This window comes from Acipenser ruthenus, chromosome 22 (assembly GCF_902713425.1).
Source record: "Acipenser ruthenus chromosome 22, fAciRut3.2 maternal haplotype, whole genome shotgun sequence".
Lineage (NCBI taxonomy): Eukaryota > Metazoa > Chordata > Actinopteri > Acipenseriformes > Acipenseridae > Acipenser > Acipenser ruthenus.
The window spans coordinates 25575320-25596809 of NC_081210.1; the positions used below are offsets into that span (position 1 = coordinate 25575320).

Consider the following 21490-nt stretch of genomic DNA (forward strand, 5'->3'; position numbering starts at 1 on the left):
TAGTATACTAACTCCCCCAAAACACACTTCCTTTTCATTTGCAAACCAAACCACTCTACAGCACTTCCTGTTGATAACACTGAAGCAATACTCATCTCTCAGGCAGTAAAATCACACAGGACTGCAAGCTGTGTTTGCTTTGCCGGAGATGCTTGTTTAAGGCAAGTGGAACCATTGGCTGACATCGGCATTAGTGCATGTTTAAGAAATAATGCAGAAAGGATACATTACGTGAAGTTTAAGTGGTACTGTAGATCACAATCAAAAGGCAAGACACATTGTCGCAGGCTCTAGGCATTGACAGACTGCTTCTTCCTAAAGCAGGACAGAGTCAGATCTTGGTCTGTTTTCTCACAAAGACCATTTTCAATAAATACGTGTTAAGCGGTCCAGTGGGATTTTAATATTTGAGTGAAAATGTAGCCTGGAATTCATGTGGGAGGAGGCTGCGAATTTATGCCATGCCTTGCTTTATTTTAAACTGTGACAAAAGGCAAGACGTATTTCTGTACAGTATGTGCAATAGCAAGTGAGTGTTTTTATTGCCATTGATCACCAAAATCAAAACAATGTGAGCAACCATGAAACACACGTACTGTACAAGTATTCTGAAACATCATACAGACGTGGGGGTACATTAGTTTAAGAATCCACATTTTTCAATATTGTAACCAGCCATTTAAACTTAGTGTCACAAAGGGTTGCAAAACAACTCTCCCACATCAGCTGTTGTCAGCAAGAGAAGGCTGATTTGGCTATTGGCTATAGTTTTACTGGGTTCAAAGGAAAGAGCTGTGAAGATAAGTTTTAACAGCTTTCCCCATGCATTGTAAACTTGTCAAGCCTTAAATAGAAGATTTTAGAATAATCAGGTTTTCTTTACAGTCATCGCCTAAAAAAGGGTGTAGAACTAATCAGCTAGTCTAATAGAACCTATTCTTTTAAATGCTACTTTTCTGAAGCGTATTTGCTTGGGCAAATAACAGTTTCATCTAGAAAAATAGATACAGAGGTCTTTAAACAAATGTACTCACCAGGCTCTACAGTACGCTATATCTGTATATAAATATTTTACAGCATTCATCTATTTATTGTCTATCCATTATCATATCTATCAACGTGCATTTTAAAAATGTAAAAAGAATTGTACTTTTATATTGAGCCGTTTGTTGTGTTGTGATGTTGCAGCATCACCTTGTACACACGCCATTAGACTACATCAGTCTAGTTCAAATGAACGTTGAAACTCTTTCAAGTACAGCATCAGCTAGGATCTCGTGCCTCCAGTACCCTGCTGTGCTTCTCCCAAGCCTGAGGCTTACCAGTAGTACTGCATGACAGTTCTGCTGTACCAGGCCGCAGCTCTGCAGAATCTGACCTGTTCATCGTGATTAGCAAGACTGCATTTGCATTTATGAAAACAAAGCTCTACTGTACAGTACTGTACATTTAAGTTAATTGTTATTTACTTACAGTTTCACATTATACCTCATGGCTGTGCGACATGCTTTCTCTTCATTTAAAGAAAAAAAGGATCCAAAAGCATTTGTTATGTAACATTTATAATATTTTTTTATGCTTGGTTGTTAGTCTGGTAACATACAGTAGGTTGGCAGCTTTCTCCTCCAGGGATATGTTGAGAACTGATTGGCTTTTGAAATTCAGGCCCTGAGTCTGTAGAAAGCTCAGCCTTCCCAGCAGTGCTCCTCGTTGGCGCTCTTCCTGGATCTCTCAGGCATTCAGGAAATAGCATATTAGATGCTCCCTTTCTCTCAGTGGAACCAACAGGACACAGTCTCATTCAATGCTCTTCTGGTACATTGCTGTATACTTTTTGTAGACTTGAGGCCTGTTTTTTTTTTTTTATATATAAAACAAATTCAATTTTAATGAAATACAACTAACAAGAAATTACTCTGAGTAACAGTTTGACTGCCCCTACCTGGAATGAAGTTATTTTTTGCTTGTTAAATTTAGGTTCAGGTATAAATGTACACTTGCTTTAAAATCAGGCCTCTTGAAGTTTAGAAAATTCAGCCACTTCTAATGCATATTGGATGCAGTTTCATAGTGCTTCATAGGTCTTAAAAAGAACCCAGGACTTCAAAGAAAAGCAGGAAATTAAATTCTTCCATCTGTTATGATTGGATTGTAACTCAGGATTGCAATTTAAGGACCTTGTCACAAATGCATCTTGGGACCATTATTAAGGCTTACAGTACATGTACCTCAAAAGTTGGAGGTAAACAAGCCTCTTTTTATTGAGATCTCATGTACTACTTCAGCAGTTATGTCTAAAAATGTTTTTTATGTTTCCTGATTGTAATATCACAAATAATTTAGAATTCTAATTTTCAGCATCACTGTGCTACGTTAAAATCCAAATCTTAGTTTGCAGGCAAGATGCTGTACAGAACAGGAAAGGTTTTGCATCTGTATTTAGTACAGAGTGTACCATAGCTGCCTGAACGTAAGTGATACATTTCAGTTAAGAGCTACTGTAATAGTTGAGACAGCATTTATGTGACTCATAAGAAACTTTACTTTTGTGTCTTTTTAATAAAATACTGTAGGGTATTCCTTTTTTTTCTTTCTCTTACAATATGTTTTTAGAAAAATAAGTTAATTTTCAGTAGAAAGTATGTTACTTACTTTGCATGTACTTCATAAACTGTAGATTTGTGTCCGCCACAAGCTTCCTGATGACTGATAAGTTAGTTAAAATAAGTTTGCAGGGCAGGGTTAAAAGACTGTATCAAAATACTGGCTGTCTGGCTGTGAGTGCAAGTTACTGAACTGTTGATAAACTGGGCAATTATTTAAATAAATATGTTCTGTTATTAAAAATACAATATGAGGCTTACTATGTTGCTTCAATATTTAGTTAGGTTTTTGTTTTTCCAATAAGCTGTAGTTGTCTCTAGCTGGCTTTCAGATACATTCTCTGATGGTGGAATGCTGATTTGACCATTTATTTTATTTCAGAAAGTGATACAAGTCAGTGCACTTTTCATTCTGCTGAATCCATCTGCTTTCTAGTACAGTATAATATAGCAAAACCTCCACTAATTGGAACCCGGCGGTGTTTGTAAAATAGATATTTAATAGAGAATGCATCCCAGCTTTGTCAGCACTACCTACTGCTACTGTAGAAATGATTCATTTACATAGCATTTGAACACTCCTGCTGTGGTGGGGTCGACTGCACTCCAGAATCCTATTTGCTGAACAGAGGAGAAGGTCAGTGCCTGGCAGGGAAGAAGAGCACAGCGGAAACCTCCAATATAAAAATAGCTGTTTAAAATGATTTTGGTACTGTATAGTATGTGTCATTTGTTTTCACTTCTATTCCTGTCCAGCCTAGCACAAAGTGTTTATATTGCTTGCTGAACGGAAACCCCTGCATTCTTCTGAATAGGCTGATAGGAAACTGAAAGGGTTGTAAGATGTGATATTATTAGTTGTTGTGTACAGCTTGCAGTTTGCAGTGTGGTTGCTGAGTTTTCCCTCAGCCCTGATCAGGTGCTTTGCTGTGAACATTGTTTTAATGTAGCTGTGCAGCGTTGCTTATCATTTAGGAACAAAGCCTTCTGGTCCTGAAAAAACAATGCTGAATAAAGTATGACACTTATCACCTGGTCTCTCAAATCTTAAGTCAAGATTTGCATGATATAGGTTAATTGCTTAGAGGAACTGTAAGTGCTTCTTACAGGTACAGTACTGTACACGTTTAAGCTTAAATTATTAGCTTTCTTTAACTGTGTTCAGCAATTAAACTCCTTAAACTTAACACCATTATTTACACAGTTGTCTGTCCAGAACCGTGTGACAAATGCCCCTGCATCTAAGTTTTGTACTGATACATGACATTATGCTGATATTTGAACAAGGGTTTAATCTTATCCCTGATGCAGGGATAAAACACTTCAGAAGTATTCTAAAGGTACATGCTGCAGACAGTATCTCTAACACTGTGGTGGTAGCTGGTAAAATAAAGGTTTCTATTTAAAAACAGGTTATCTATTGTGTGGCAGGGCAAATCCCTGCATGTAAAAATGTGTTGGTGGTTGGCAGGGATAGGGTTAATTTCTGTCTCTGTCAGATAAATATGGGTGTAATTACAGTGTAATTTGTTTAGTTAATTTAATTGATGTCGCCTGCCTGTAATCAGCAGGCAGGTATATAACAGTAACCAAAGTCTTAGCCGTCCGATCTAGTTAGAAACTTAAAAAAACAAACAAACAAAAAAAAGTATAGTTTAGTAGTCCATGTGGGAGTTATCTTTTATTTCTGTTAATAATAAAACGGCACGAAAGTGCTTTAAAAATGGAATTTCTGGGTCTGGGTCTGCTTAAAAGAGGCAAATGAACCTTAAAATAAGTGAAATACTTTGCAATTGCTAAACTGTGACTGTGACTTCCGATATGCCAAATTAAAAATATTGCATGATAAACTATGACTGTGCAACAGACTGTGATAAATGTAGTGCAATACTGGTAGCTAGTCATAAGTGATAGTGTACTATAGCCAGTTAAAGTGTTCCCCGCCTTTCATGACAGTCACTATACATTACCTTTTTCCTGTCTGCTGTATATACAGCCATTTTCTATCCCTGTCCATTAATGAATAATTCTGTAAGAAATACAAAAACTCGCTCCAGATACTGTAATTAGGAGAAATGTATGCTTTGTTGGCTCTTGGTGCTGTTTTTTTATTCCTTTCTTCTTTCACAATAGAAAAGAATTAACAGAAGAGGACCAGACAAGCACGCTTTAGCAAGCCATTGAGGCTATACAGAAAACTACCCGGTTGTGATGGAATTAATTAATTAAAACAAAGCTGGAAACGACGGCCCCCGTGACACAACAAAAAAGTTTGGAATTAGACAGAGGGGATCTGGGCTTGGCAATGCCTCAGGTAAGCTGTTGGGACTGTGAATGGCTCAAATCTGTCTTGTCTTTGGTGTTTTACCTTTAATAAGATGCTGTTCAGTATTTACCACTAGGCTAATTATATGTACCGGTGTAGAATACTGATGTTAGTAGAATTAAAATGAGGGTAAATACCTGCTATTGTTAAGTTATTGGTTGCTCCAAGTTTTGTCCAACAAATTGTACTGGTTAAAGCTTGAATAACTGAAACTGCATTATCTTTGTTATTTACTACAGTAGTAACCTTAACAGTAGCGTACAATATATAGCATCCTTGTTAAAAAACAAACAGTATATTTGCTTAATGCTCAGCCGGTTCCCTTTACCGGTTCAATGCATCTTTGCAGTTAATTAATGTATACTGTATATGTAATATTTTCCAGCCTAGCATTGGTGAGATGGAACCTCCTTTTGGGGATGCCTTTGAAAACCACATGTTTTCTGATCAAGTACTGACCAGCACAGACCTGTTGTCCAGCAGTTCCGATCCAGACTTCATGTATGAACTGGTAAGCACTGAGTAAAAAGGGAATTTATGTTTATGGCATAATGAGGCCATATTACCCAAACAAATAATACAGTTCTAAATGACTATAAACAATTTAATGACTGTCTTGTACAGTAGTACGTTCATACTTAGTCATTGAACTTAACATGCATAACATGTTACAACAAATCTTTTGCAGTTCTACACTATTTAACACAGTTTAAGATAAATGACCATAATAAAATATGACGATAATCATTTTTTGTTCTAACCCTAACTTACTATATACAGTTGCACTAATTATAATTGTTGATTCCCCCTCAGGTACTTACTATATACAGTTGCACTAATTAAAATTGTTGATTCCCCCTCAGGACAGAGAAATGGCTTGCAGGCAAAGTCCTAGAGGTGATGTCCTATCAATTGAGGTATGCAAGGACATAGAAGAAGTTCTGGACAGTGACCCGACATATAACTCAAACTTTGAACAGTGGGATACATACTGGGAAGACTTAACCAAGTACACGAAGCTAGCCAGCTGTGATATCTGGGGAACCAAGGAAGTGGATTTTCTGGGACTGGATGATTTTTCTAGTCCTTATCAAGACGAGGAAGTCATTGGAAAAACACCGACCTTAGCACAGCTTAACAGTGAGGATTCCCAGCCTGTTTCAGATCTGCTTTATCACCCTGATCTGCTACCGAGTCAGAAAACAAATATGCTTGCATCTTCCTTAAGTGGGAAGAAAATGCTGAGCAGGCTGCCGACTTCGTCTGCGTCTTCTGCGAGAAACCCCCTTCCAGATGATGCGGAAAGCTTTCAGAAAGCCACCAGGCCTGTACCCTCCAGCACAGAAACCATCAGCAAAACTCAGATACAGAGCGCTAAGGTCACATCTTTTCATTCTGATACCAAGGGCTATGTCAGGAAGGCTAAAGTCAGGATCAATACAGCACCACTCCGACCAGCAGCGGAGGCCTCGCAGGCCCAGGCTGGCATCACCATTGGCTCTTCATTTAGCGAGTGCAGAGTGGCAGTGCCTGAAATGAAAGCTGAAAAGCAGAGCACAGAGATCGCAGCCACCGCCGCTGCTCCTGAGAAAAGCACACCCCTAGTGGAGACCCATGAGCTCTTCACCTCTCCTGGTGTGAGTCAGGGACTACTGCCCACCAATGCCTTGGTGCTGGACCAGTCTCAGAAGAAGGAAGAGCACAACTACTCTCTCTTTGTGACGGACGAGGGCATGGAGGAGCAGCCCAAACCAGAGATGGAGGAGGAAGAGGAGGAGGAGGAGGAAGATGATCTTGAAGAGCTGGAGCTGGAAGATGAAGACCATGACGAAGGGTTTGGGAGCGAGCATGAGCTCTCAGAGAATGAGGAGGAAGAGGAAGAGGATGAGGAGGAAGAGGAAGAGGAGGATTATGCAGATGATAAAGACGACATGAGCGATACCTTCTCTGAACCAGGTATGTGTGTTTTTCAGATATTTATGTCAGGGAGGCTAAAGTGCTGTGTAAATACACAAAGCAGAGCTTTGGTGTTGCCAGGTTTACTTCCTGCATATCTGGTAAGGCAGGTTTTCTTTCAGTAAAAAAAAAAAAAAATTATGGAGCTGTAGTATGGTTTGATTAATCTTGAAATTATTTAAGTGTGTGTGTGTGCGCTTGTGTGTGTGTTTTATGTTTGCAGTTAACAGCCGTTTCTGTTTAGTAAGACAGAGAGACAGACTGCTTTACAGTTTAGACTGAATGAGCTGCAGCAGCTTGTACGCCTTTAAGATTTACTGCATTGTGATCATTCTATAAGTAAACCATAGTTTCTGTATATGGCTTGGTCAACATAATGTTTACAAAATAGGATCAAGTTTGGATTCACAAACTGCCAGCGTAATCTTTCTGCAGTTTATGCTTTATTATGACATACCCACCCTGCAAAATAAAGTAAGCATGTCGGTAGACCCTTAAATTAGAATGTTCTGTTTTAGCACTACTATTTTACTGCACCTTGAGATGCAGTAGAAATGAAAAGGAATTCAATGTTGTATTGTATATTGTATTGTATTATTTCAAAGTTTAATTTCAAGGAAAGTTTGGTTGTTGCCCAAGTAAGGTATTTGACTGATGAAGCAATGTGGTTTTTTTTTTTGTTTGTTTGTTTTTTCCCCTATTGGTGATGTATTTGGAGGACAATCCAAGTGTTTTTCTTAGTTATTGATTTTCTTCTTTAGTTCATTAATGATTGATCGATAAGCTCACCAGCGGATTGCTGTTTTGTATTTCAGGGTGTGACAATGACCAAGTGGAAGACCTGAAAGGGGTGCCAGCTGGATTATCCAGAAAGAGAGGCAAAAGAAGGTACTTCTGGGAGTACAGTGAGCAGCTGACGCCTTCCAAACAAGAACGCATGCTGAAGCCTTCAGAATGGGATCGAGACACCCTGCCCAGCAACATGTTCCAGAAGAACGGGCACCTGCACGGTGAGGGCTTTAACACAAAAATACACTGCCATTCCCAATCACATTACAGTGTATCTCGTTTTCATGCTACATTTTTAAAGATCAGTTGAATGGATAGGTGGTCTAGCACATGCCTCATTCTGTTTCTTCTCATTCAAACAGGGAAGTACACTGTAAAGAAGTCTCGCAGAACCGATGTGGAAGACCTGACTCCGAACCCCAGAAAGCTTCTTCAGATTGGGAATGAGTTGAGAAAGCTAAACAAGGTGATCAGTGATCTTACTCCAGTCAGTGAGCTTCCACTAACTGCCCGGCCACGCTCTCGGAAAGAGAAGAACAAACTAGCTTCCAGGTAAGAAGATCCAAACTCTGGAGAGAAAAGATCCTCTGTGAAGAGTATTCCTGGCCATTGCATATAGTGGGGGTGCCTGTACATATGCATAACACTTAATATGTTTGTTACCTAATAAAAGTTCTTTGGGTATCAAAATATAGGTCGTGACAACCTGTTCTGGCCTCTGGTTAGGCGAACGAAGGCTATCCAGTTATATCACAATTGGATACGCATGGGTCTGACTCTGCCTGAGCTACTCTTCATACTGTGGATGCAAATCTTCTTATTAACTTACTTTTCATGGTAGTAGCTGTAATTTAACATTGTAAAAGAAAATGTTAACAAGACCAACATGATGCTTACGTAAGTGTTGATTTCAGTTCTTGTATATCTAAACTATAAATCCCTCTAGGCAACAACATAATATACTAGTAGTGTTTTATTTAGAATTTATATAAAGTCAGAATGTGTTGCTTGTTTAAGACAGTAAAAAAAAGGCTTTTTGGCAAAAATCTGATATTCTTGGAGTTCACATTCTTTTGGCTTGAGCTGTGATGCAAAAGGTCTTTTTTTTTTATTTTGCTCATTCGCCTAAACTGATCTGTAGGCCAATCTCAACCACCACACAGTCGAAAGCGACTAATTAAAGGGCTTTATATGTTTTTGTTTGTTGGCAGTGACCGTTTCTAGTCCTGCATTTTGAGTTATACACTCTCACTTCCCTTGGAAACTGCTCACACACAGTATACATTCACATTTTATCTACAGCCCTTACAGTAGACACATGTGGAAGTGTATTTTAATTGTGTCACAGAAAAGGAAGAGGGTTGGCTACATTCATTCTCCAATGTGTTTTTTCCTTTTTTTTTTTTTTTTTTTTTTTTTTTTTTTTTTAACTCTTAGGGCTTGCCGGCTGAAGAAAAAGGCACAGTATGAGGCCAATAAAGTGAAACTCTGGGGCCTCAATACAGAATATGGTAAATATGTTCTTTTTTTTGGAAGCAGTTAATTTTATAACTGCATTACACCTAAGCATGTCTAAATACCTTAGAGTACTGTACTAGAACATGCAGAATTCTATTGTGGTTATATATCCTAAATGCTGTCTTTGTTGGAAAACACCCAAAATTTAAATGCTAATTTAAAAATGATCCATCGATTATCAATGTTGATTATAGCGTGTTATATTTTACGTGTTAGTTAAAGTGTACTGTTTTATCTAGGATTATGTAACAAATTATTTATAAAATTTGGGGAAAACATTTTTAATGTTTGGTACACAATGTAATACATAAAATAAAATAAAAAATCTGAGTATGACTGAAAGCTGTCTAAAGGTTGTATTAAAGTGAAATATTTGTATTTGCAGATAAGCTCCTGTTTGTGATCAATGCTGTCAAACAAGAAATTGTGACCAGAGTGCAGATTCTGAGAGAGGACAAGGGAACCAGCATGACTGAGAAACTTGACCGGCTCATTAAGGAAACTCTTGGTAAGAAGCACATTTACAAGAATCTGCTATGAAAGTTTCCCGGTTCCCAATTCATAAACTAAGGCAATCGTGTTACATCACCAGATCAGGTATTTACAGGTTAAAGTCTGGATTATATCTAAATGATAGCCCTGCTGTAGCCATGGCAGTGCTATGGTGCCATTACATAGCATGCCTCTGTAAACATGGCTATTGGCACTGTAATTGTTTAGATTTTAACCAGGTTAGTCGGAAACCTGTACATTTTCGTTTCAGTTTATCCTTTATTTTGTCTTTTAGTGAGCCCTCCTGTAGGTGGGCAGACGTCGGACTTTGTTAACCAGATCTTGGAGAAGACGGCCAGTGGAGATCCAACAGGAGGCCTTGTGGGACTCCGCGTGCCGACATCAAAAGTGTAACCTGTTGCCATGGGCCAACAAGAGCCCAAGGCAGAGAGAACCATCCGCGCCATTAATGTGATACTGTAATCTCATAATGTTTTGCATGTTCATTTACATCAAGGAATACATCTACAAACGTAATATTTAGAACTGTGCAACAAAAATGCAGGATCTCTACATTTACTGTGTTTTCCTCGCCTTCCGTGCATGTGGCTTGTAAATGTCACTAGTTACAAATTATGAAGTGAAAACAAGAAAAATTATACCTGCCAGGGAAAAAGAAACAGCACTTTGGTGGGTATGCTACAGAACTGAAACCTACAGCAATTGCTATCCAAAATTCTTAGCAGTATACATAGTAAATGCAACATAGACGGAGCATAAAAATTGAATGTGGTTTAGATGAGTTGGAGATTTTGTTGGCCGTTTAGATTCCAGCCGAGTAGGAAATGCCAAAAAGTCTACGCCTAGTTTAACATCAGCCTTGTACTCTGAGTTACGTAGTATGAGTTTGGCAATGGAAGGTTCCATTATTCCCTTTTAGCATGTTTGGGGGCTGACAAAAGGGAAGGAGGTTAAGGAGATGATGGAACATAAAACTACCATAACAAAGTGGTTAAGATAATAGTTCACATATTAGTGCTTGAATAAATGAACAAGATGTTAATTTTCTTCCATACACTTTGGTTGAAATCACGACATTTGGACTTCGTAGACTTTGCTAGTATAGTGTATAAAGTTTTAAATTCTTGAGCTTAATATATAACTTCATGTGTATGTACAAAGTAATACTCATTGTGCCTTGTATTTAATACAGAAGTTTAAGAAAAGTGCTTTTTACAAAAGAAGAAAGTCTGGATGATGTATAGTACAGATGGATAATTTGTGGATTTGTAATGTATTTTAGCTCTTTAAACTATTTTGAATGTACATAGGAATATTTGGAAATGTAGATATATGCCACAGAGTCTGTGTATTGTATCATAAGATGGCTCTGAAAATAACTTTTGGTTTTTGGTACTTTACCATGAAAAAACTATTTGCACACTATATTTTGATTGTTTGTTTTTTGTACCAAAGACGAATGCAACAAAAATGGCAAATAGCCAGTTTAAGTAAGGTTTTGCACAGCTTATCTGATACCGTATTGAATGTAGAAAACGTGGTAGGGTCAGGGGTATTCATTGAACTGTGAATTCATTGCTTGGGTCCAATTCTCTACAGGAGCATTCACACATACTTTGTATAGGGTTGCTGTTCCTGTTGTTGGCTTGTGAAGTAGACAAGTTTGTTAGGAAAAGAGTTTGGAATTTTTTTTTCCTTTATAAATTACATAAATGCGGTATATATTGTACTGACTTTTTATAAAGAAAAGAATAGGATAGAAGAACATGGAGCTTTCAATGTACCTTTTATTTAGCTTGTAAAATATTACCAGAAATAGCACTTGACGGATTATTGCGCATGATACATTTCTAAAAATCTACTTCAGACTGTTAAAAAAAAAAGAGAAAAAGTTTAAAAAAGAAAAAAAAATTAACTTTATATATTTTTGTACAAGTAGCCAATATCTTTTTGTTGAGTAGCAAATTATTCCATTTGAAAAATATTTAACTACAAAAAAAAAACAAAAAAAAACTTTTGCTTTGTGTTTGCACTGTATAATATCTGAGGTTATCTCTGTGTTTTTAGTGCTGAAATCAGTAGGATGCTTTATTTATTTTTTTTAAGAGGGAGTCATGGAAATAATGTAAGGTCAGTGTGTTTCTGGTTTCTTTGGGCTTTCTTAAATATCTGAAGACAGGTTTGCCATCAAAGAGAGTGGAAAGGTAAATGTCAGGTTGGATTTGTAATGTCTGGGATGGAGAGCTTTGTCTGTAGAAGACCGAATAAAAGCGCTAGTAAAGTATTAGTAAACTAGTAATTACATCTTTAAGGCCTGTAGCCATAAACTGAGGTAGAAATATAATAATCCAGAACTTAGACGTTCATAGCAGTTAGAACATGTGGCTTGCAGTTAACCTTAACACAGTACTGTGTAAGTCAATCATATACAAGATTATTAACAAAATACCATTAATATCCAAAATACCATTAATGTCCGTTATTATTTAGCCCAGTTTTGTAGTATGATATTTTCAATGTATGGGATCCCATTTTCAGAGACATATTTCATGTTCAAAAGGCAGAGCGGTATAGCCCAGATAAAGACGGTAGATTGAGAGATAGTGAAAATTACTTTAGTCCGAGCAGTGTGGCAAATTCATTTCAGTTGATCAGCCAATCAATTGTTTTTGTTTTTCACACATCTTAGTTTTTTTTTTTAAACATTATTGTCAAAATGACAATCATAACAGGCAAAATGCAGGATAACGTCTGTTCAGAGACACTGCTAGGTTTAAATTGTAACAGAGTATTGGCTCAATAGCTGTACTTTTAGCTTATTTAAGTAGATCAGTGTAATGTAAAGTTATTTTTCTATTAAATGTCACACTGAAATACCATTTTATTTACCATAAGGTGGAGCATGTTCTCTTGAAATAAGTCTGTTTAGTGATTTCATTAAAACCCACTTCTTAACTTGCTTCATGCTATCCTTGTTTCCATGGGCCAAAAAGTCCCAAACTCAAGTCGGCCAATTGTGGATCAGGTCTCAAATCATCCAGTTATTTTGAATTTATGTATTTGTTTTCAGATCTATATCTGATTGATTGAAACCTAAATGCTTTTGAGCAGGTCCCAGGAAACAAGCAATTGAAGAAAAAATAAATATAACATGCCTGATAAGAGCAGGTTGACAGAGTTGACCTCTTTCTGAAGACATTTTAATGATAGTATTGTCAGAATCTACAACATGCTGTATTTCTGGAACTGTGTGCTTTTCAGTAAATTTAGCTTGTAATTTAACACTATACTAATTTAAATGACCCTGCTAATAGATACCAAATGTATTCTATAAACTTTTACTGTACCAATTTACCAATTAGCTTACGAGTAATCATTCAGTTAACATGTCCATGTTTATTTAATGTTAGAGGTATTTTAAGATTGGCATTTTACAGAAACCAGAATTGATTTAAAGTGTAGGTTTTTTTTTTCTTTTATTTGTAAGTGTAATGCAAATAGTTTATGCCGTCCTGAATGCAGTGTTTCACATTGTAAATAAAATAAGCTGAAATGTATCTTTTAAATGTTGAGTTTATATTACATTGATAGATATATTAGAAAAAAAAGCACTTTGTTTAAAAAAGAAAAAAGAATAGAATTTTGTATATTCCTGCCATTTGCTGCTAAACCTGGGCTCATCAGAATGCTGCAGCGATGGAGACAAATCTAGAAGCGGGCAGCCGAGCCTCGATTTTCTGGGTTCTAAAGTTATATCTTCAGTTGTCTTCAGTAGTTTTCCTATGGAAACTGGATGCTGCTTTGGGTGTACTTCAGGCTGATATACAGTGTAGACGTGTCAGTTCTGGATGTTTCCAGATGTTTTTTTCTTTCTCGTTTATTTCTTGTATAGGAAAAAACGTGTCCAGGCGTATTCACGGAAGCTTTATCTTGTGAATGGTGAAATAAAAACTGTACTGTACTGTAAAAGAGGTTTGCAGTGGGGAAACCAATCAGAAACAAACTCCCAATACCGTGCCAACCTCCTAGCCTTTCGCAAGTAAAAGTTCAAATGAAACTATATATTGCTTTGGCAAATTATGCTGGCTTCTAAGGTACTGAGTTAAGACACGGTGGCCGGTTAAAATGCTAAATCAATTAAATAGTTGTGTCTTATTAATGATGAAGAAATCATCAGGCATATGTCAAACATAGCTGCCATGGGCTGTGTACAGCATTATATTTATTGCTGTCACCCCAGCACTAGTAAAGTGTTATTGCGGGTTTTTACTTTTAACAAGACGAACGCAAGCTGTGCAGCTTTACATTTTACCAGGGGACTCTGTGGCATTTAAACAGTCTAGAAATGGTTGTACTTCCATACCAGTAACTTTTTTTTTTCTGCTTCCTCTATTGACATTGAGACAAGACATATACATTTATGTTTAGTTTTTTCAAAATAAAAAGTATCCTTAATTGATAAAAACCGGAGATGTGTATGTGTTCTAAGTGATTTATTTTTGGCTTGCTTTCATGTTTCAGTTTGTAGTGTTGCGACAACAATGCTGACAGTATACACAACTACTGTTGATAGTGCACTATGCAGACCTTACTCTTGTGAGTAAGGCTGTACATTGCTTTAGAAATCAACTCTCCAAATAAAATTGAAAAAAGGCAAGAGCTGTTTCCTGTTTGCTTCACAGACTTGAAATTCCTCTGCATGTTACTACATTCAAATCTGTTTATATTGACCACTGGAGTGAGTATGGACAGGTCTTTTATGAACAGGTGGTCTGTAATACAAGTGTGACTGTACTACATTTTGGTAAATTCAAAAGATAATGTATCAAATAAAACAACTGATGATAAATTGACAATGGCAATATCATCATAAATGTTTGCAGATGTGTTGATTCTTTATGGTGGAATGCTGTAATGTTTAGGATGATCAGCGAATTGGCTTACACTGAGAGGTGGATTCATTTAAAAAAACAGATCACCTGCTTTATTTCCCTGTCTGCTGAACTTCCAGGTGTAGGAGGACATGTCCTGAACACACCCTCACAGCTATATATATTGTATTTGTTTTAATTGAATCCACCCTTTTTTCTTGGTCATTAAGAAATACAAATACATAACAACCAGAACAAACCCACAAATGAAAAAGTGCCTGCTTTATCAGGTGCCTTACTTCTAAAATGAAAATTGAATCTATATGCTTAAGAAGATTATTATTATTGTTATTATTATTATTATTATTATTATTATGTGCAAGATTATTTATCCCATCAGGCCAAGGTTTCTGACTGTTTTTACATTTAATTACATTTAAATCAATGAGGTGGCTCTCATTTGAAATAAACAGTGGTTCAGACACAATTTTCCTTGAAAGGTGAATGCTGTCTACCATCAACGAATCTTGAAAAAAGACTGTGCCAGATTCACTAAGCATTTGCTACAGGAAAAGGTGTGCAACATCTTTATTTTTTTACATTTTATCCCAAATTCTCAGATGTTTTAAAATATGTTATTCTTTAATATTATCAAAAACTACAAGATATTCCATCTAATTTTGTAACCTAGTTGGTCCTTTTACATGCATTTAAATCTAGTGCAAACTTTGCCCTGGGGTATTTGCTTTGTGAATGTGTGGTTTACTAATCAGTGAGACTATCCAAAGAATGTTGCGATCTTCATTCAAAATAATTTAAACTTGTTTCTCATTAAAGATCTCTGTATGTTCTGTGGTTAACTTATTCTTTGCTATACACCGATATTTTGTATTTCTTTTGTAGTTATGGTCTAAATCTGTAATTTATTGCACAAGTCTGAATTTTGATGAATACTTGCCTTCACTGCTGCTTTTTTTTTGGCCATACAGTTTTCCCAATTTTTATGTTGTTTTTACTAATTTTTTATTGTACTTTATAACATCAAAGACGTGTGTGTATGAAAAGGAAGGAGGACCATAGCTGGGTTAACCAATCATATTCAAATGATTTTGTGCCCGGATGCTATCGCTGAGTGTATCCTCATGGAAGGAACAATATTAAATGTCACCTTTTGTGTCGCATTAAATAACCAGTCGATGTGCCTCTCAATTTCATACATGACTATTCCATAAACTATCTGGCAGTTGGCTTTAAGCTGTTCTTTTCAGTGAACAAGCACACACATCTCTAAGAGACACCGAATGATTTGCAGTTCTAAGATGTCAAACATTTGACAGTGCATCAATAAAGCAAAATGATACTTGCTTTGCTCTAGATCTGGTCTATTGTGCTAAATTTGCTACAGCTCCTATTTTCAGAGCTTCTGATTTTTTTTATATGATGTTGAAACAGTAAATTTAAACCATGTTTGCTCAGATTATAGCAAATATAGATTATATATGGTGTAGCATAGGGTTTACTTCAAGTCTGATCCCTGCATCCAGGGGCTACCTTTGAGATAAATAAACCTACGAGCAAATAATACATATTTAGTTCCCTGCAATGAATTAAACTTCCTTCAGAATTTAAAAAAAGAATAAAAGTGTTGATTTTAAAAAATAACATTAATTCTACACATTCACTGCAAATAATTATGAAAGGTCTAACCCCTTTTAACTATTTAGATGACTAGCATGGGGCTTGTAACTAAGTAGTTCTTTTGTGTGTACTCCCCAGGTGTAACATTGTATTTCATTGCTAAAGGCTCTGTTCTAGTTCTTTGGTGACATGTTAAGCAAATCTGCAGTTGTATATCCTGCTGAACCTAACAATAATGGTCATATTAGTCGTGTCTATATATGTAGCTCACATATATGCCTGTTGAGCACGATCTATAAACAGTTATTACATTTATGTTGGTTAAATATTGTGCTGTTTTTTTAAATATAATTGTGTGTTTGTATGAGGCACAATAAAAAAAAGAAAATCACTGGAATAAAAAAATGTGTTTGTCTTCAAAAGAAATGGGCTGAAATTAGAACGAGATCTTAATCCGTTTAGATCTGTTGTTAATTGTGCCTCCTCTTCTTTTTTTAGTTTTATTTTATTTGTTTCACAGCATTGTATCGGTCCGAAGCTGATACTACAGTTGCTTATAACCATAATAGTCTGATTCCATCATTGTTTTTAATATTTAAAAATAAATAAATGTTAGAAACAGCTCTGGCGTCTGTGGTATTATTGTTCATGTTTTTTATCGAATTACTAAACAAGAACCAAAAGTGAAGTAACCAGATGTAAATAACTAAGGAAAGGTATTCCCACCGGGATTAACAGTGTCACAGGGTTTGATGAAACTTTGGGACCTAATTAATTAATTAGCTTTTGTTTCTATGCAATGCATCTGTTTAACTTACAGATGTAAAGGTGTAGTTCCTCATGTTCCCTTATCCATGATGGACTTCACCTATTGGAGCCCACCATGCATTTTACGATGCAATCCCTTACAGTATTGCAATGGACAAAGCTTAGTAAATCTGTTCCTTTGAGTTTGTGATCTTAATGCTAATGTAGGTGATTAATAAAATTTACCCCAATACACATGCATATAAAATACAAGTTCACAGTAAAGCAATGTTTAATTGTATGCACACGGGTATTAATTATACTTTGTGATTTTTATTTGTTACTATGCAATTCCCACCACTTACTGGCTGTATCCTATATATAACACATCAATCTCTAGCTACTTAGGAGCTGTCAGCCTGAATAATGCCAGGGAATAATACATTAAATGAGAATTATTTTCTTTTCAACTACATGGACAGTGCAGTACTGTACTTCCTTACATGCTGAACCTCCCACGACTTTCTCACGCAACACTTTTCATCCATACATTTAATTTTATGAGGCTGGTTTGTTTGCTTCTTAAGCACTAATAAAAAGGTAATTCTGTCTTGGAAACTCACTGAAGTACGAAAAGCTATTATTACACCCTTCTGACAAATGGTATTGAGAGACATTTGCCACTTGGTGGCTGCCATATCTTAATGGCCTACTGACCTACAGATAACAATGTTCCAAGAACTCCAGCATGATGTAATTCTAAATACATACATGCAGCAGAATATACAGCATTCACGTGGATTTAAAAGGACGAACATTGCGTAATTGGCAAAGAATGTAATGACTCTCTGTTGTACAGCACGTCCAGTCCACACAGTGGGAACCCACACTAGCGCGTTTCAAAAAACGCATTTACTACGTTTTTGTGTTCTGTATGATCCCTGTGAGGTGCCGTAGTCATCAAATATGGCTGCTTCCCAAGATGTCCACGTACGAATCTGTAGCCAAGAAATAATAAAATACGATCTAGAAATAAAAGCCCTCATTCAGGTAAACCTTTTCCTTTAAATCGTCTTTTCTTAGGCTGACTTGTGCATGTTGAATGTAGATAATTTTATTTAAAATAAATGTAGTTATTTCTTGTGTCAACACGAATCGTTGTCACGCGGATTGTCATGTTTACTAATCTTATTTTTTATTTTTATTTCAGTTTGTATTAGCATACTGGCATATGATTTTAAACCTAAAGTGTGTCTGTGGTGGAGCCTATAGTTTTCATGTATTATTCTTTTGTAAAAACTCTAGGATATACGAGAATGTACAGGACCCCACAGCGAGCTGACAGAATTAAATTCAAACGTGAAGGACAAAATTAATCAGCTCAGAATGAGAATACAGGTAAGTATAAATGTTTTTACCCCGGTCAGTACCATTATTTTGCTTTTAATTAAGCCTTGATATAATTATAAATGTCCTTATTACATGTAATAGAAGTATGTTTATGATGCCACCCACTAAAACACAAGTTCTGAGGGCAGTGGTGGATCATTTTTTTAAAATAAAAATAAACAAATCTAATGAATTATTGAATTTTGCAGGATCTGGAGCAAATGGCTAAAGAACAGGATAAAGAATCTGATAAGCTGGCTCTGTTAAATGAAATGGAGAGGCATCGAAAACAGATGCTAAGGTACAATATTATGTGCCATTAATTGCATTTCAGAGACTAGCGCATAGAGCGCACCTCTTTAAAACATCTGCATATTCCAAATTGAAGTACACAAATTCAAGCAAAGACCCAAAAGACATTCATCAGAAGAATGGGCCGATCAATAATGCTTGTGTTAATATGAAAATGAATTACTAAATGTGGATTTTAAGCCTTGGTTGGCACTCCTGCTGTATATTAAACAAAATGGTACATGTTACAATTTTTTTTTTACGGAAATACATAAAGTTTTCAATCACATTAATACGTAGAAAAGGCATGGCTTTGAAAATCCTTGTCTTTGTATTTTGAAGTAATCAGACAGCGTGGAGGAAGGCAAACCTGTCCTGCAAACTTGCTATTGATAACTCAGAAAAGGATGATCTTCTGCAAGGTGGGGATTCTTCAGCAAGGCAAAGGTATTCCCAGCTGTTTGTAGCCCAACATCACAGGCTCCTTTAGGCTGTCTGATAGAGCAGAGCTTCACGGAGAGGAAAGTTACAAATGTGATAAAGTTATTTGGGTATAGACTTTTTGTTGACTTTAGGCTAACTATTTCATAGTTTTAGCTCCAAATTTAAAATCTATTTAACTGAAACTGTTTGTTTCAAGTTATAGATGAAAAAATAGTTATAGATGTAATACAGGGATAGAATTAAGACTCTCATTGCAAAGCAGTTTGATCCATTCCTGGTTTTACTATGAGTTTAATAAGACACACCTGAGCTTGTTACATACACACTGTGGCTAATCAAGTAGTAAAACCTGGAATGGGTGAAAGCGCTATGCAATAGGAGTCTTATTTCCATTCCTGTAATCTAAAGTAACTTTGTAAATAATGTAGATGATTAAACTATGTATCTGTAAATAATAAACAGTTTCTGTCCTTGGAGGGATAGTACAGTTGGAGAAATGAACAGTTTTTGATATAGTTTAAATGACTAAAAATCTTAATACAAATTACACCAGAAATTTGGTACTGGTAATGTTAATCTATGGGTGCTGAGTTGTGGTCTTGAGATGACAGCATTCATTTATTTATTTTAGAAAAACAACGAAACAGAGCCTGGCTCAAACTTCCAGTGCTATAACTGAGAGTCTGATGAGTATAAGCAGGATGATGTCACAGCAGGTCCATCAGAGTGAGGAAACCGTGGCAACGTTAGGTAAGCCGGTCTGCATAGCAACGGAAGAACAGCTTGGTAACGATGTTAGTGAGACGTTAGATCCTGTTGAAACACAGCCACATGGGTTTGTCTGTTGCCTCCTGTTGTGTTCGTAGGAGCAAAGTGTGTGACAGAAATTCTATTTTAGGGATATTATAAGTTCTGGCAATTAGCAGTGTGAAAGTGGAGCAGTCTAAAAGGTGAACCGCTAATGTTTTCACCGGATGCAAATACATATTGTACCACATTTGCTCTGTTAATTGAATTAATTTCTCACCCGCTAAAAAGAAGTTTAACTCATTAAGAACAACTGCCTGTCTATCTGTCCATCTACAGACGCTTCCTTATTTATTTTATTATTTGTTTTCATAGCCACTTCGTCCAGGACAGTGCTGGAAACGAATGAGGAGTTTAAAGCAATGACTGGAACAATACAGTTGGGACGAAAGCTCATCACAAAGTACAACCGAAGGGAGTTCACAGACAAGCTGCTGATCTTCCTAGCCTTAGCTCTCTTTCTGGCCACAGTTGTGTATATATTGAAAAAAAGGCTCTTCCCATTCCTATAGAAAACACCCACAAAAACCCTATAGCAAAACAAATTCTCTCGCTAGTGTAATTGGACTTTGCTAACACGGCACTGTCTTCTCTGTGGTGTTGGTGTAAAACTAGACTTGGTCATCAAGATTATTATTGAAAGTTTGTCGCTTATTATAGACCACCCACTGTTTTTTTTTAATTAAGGGTTTGCCAGTTTTACCCTGTACAGGAGACAGATGGCAAGGGAAAAGCACTTAATGAAATGGCTCTGAGATAGAGGGGAACATGCATTTGTGCGTTGATTGTTGTGGCAAGCAGATCGTACAATGGCACTTTTTTTAATTTCAAAAAATGGGTTTTAATCTATTGTTGTGTTGACCACTTCAGCACAACTTTTTTTTTTTAGTATAGAGTTTCAATATAAAACAAAAGTAGGGCCTCCCTTTCCTCTGTCTGGGTGTTTTCATAATGGGTTGCTACCTAAATTACAATCCCTGATGCCTTTATAATAACTGTAAAAACTAATCTTAAGATTCTTTTGAAGTGCTGATGTAACTGAATCACTGTAGGTTCTGAAAACACGAAAGTGCTTTTTCTCCAGTTTACAGAATTGCAGACCACTAATATTTGTGGGCTGTTTGTTTACTGTATTGGGAGAATTATGACCGGATATTAACATTTGGATATGGGTGCTAATTAGAGTGATTCATGTGCATAGTCAATGCAATTGTCAATAAAAGTACAGTCGGTCACTTAATGACATGTATGATCATGAAAAATACCACATGCAAGAAGATACAGTAGTTGTTTTAAACTGTCTTAACTTTCTATGATTTGATTGTTAATTGTATTACATTCCTGTGTGAATCTGTAAATAATATATTTCAAAATGTTTCAATTTTAACTTATGGCAATGTTACCCTTTAATTTGCTTTGTAAGTTTATTATTGTAATGGTCCCTTGGCTTTGTACTGTATATAGGCTAGAGATTAAGAAATGTGCCTCATGCAAGAAATATCCCTTTTCTAGGACTATAGAAATATGCATGGGAAGCTAAGCCAAATGTCTTAGGTAAATGTTGGAATTGAAAATAAAGAAAAGTGTATGTGTTGAAA

General features: G+C 36.3%; 2 protein-coding genes across 2 annotated transcripts; both read left to right on the forward strand.

Moving 5' to 3' along the window:
• The first annotated feature begins 4782 nt into the window (after positions 1-4782).
• LOC131699466 (CREB3 regulatory factor-like) lies at positions 4783-16836 on the forward strand. The gene is made up of 8 exons (XM_058996239.1): positions 4783-4917; positions 5315-5440; positions 5793-6885; positions 7701-7895; positions 8037-8226; positions 9112-9185; positions 9578-9700; positions 9980-16836. Exons 1-8 carry the CDS (start codon positions 4909-4911, stop codon positions 10096-10098), a joined length of 1929 nt encoding a protein of 642 aa, XP_058852222.1. The 5' UTR covers positions 4783-4908; the 3' UTR covers positions 10099-16836.
• A 1045-nt stretch (positions 16837-17881) lies between these two features.
• On the forward strand, positions 17882-21490 carry LOC117431178 (vesicle transport protein SEC20-like). Its single transcript, XM_034051873.3, has 6 exons — positions 17882-18011; positions 18267-18359; positions 18560-18651; positions 18984-19088; positions 19717-19835; positions 20208-21490. Exons 1-6 carry the CDS (start codon positions 17928-17930, stop codon positions 20402-20404), a joined length of 690 nt encoding a protein of 229 aa, XP_033907764.1. The 5' UTR covers positions 17882-17927; the 3' UTR covers positions 20405-21490.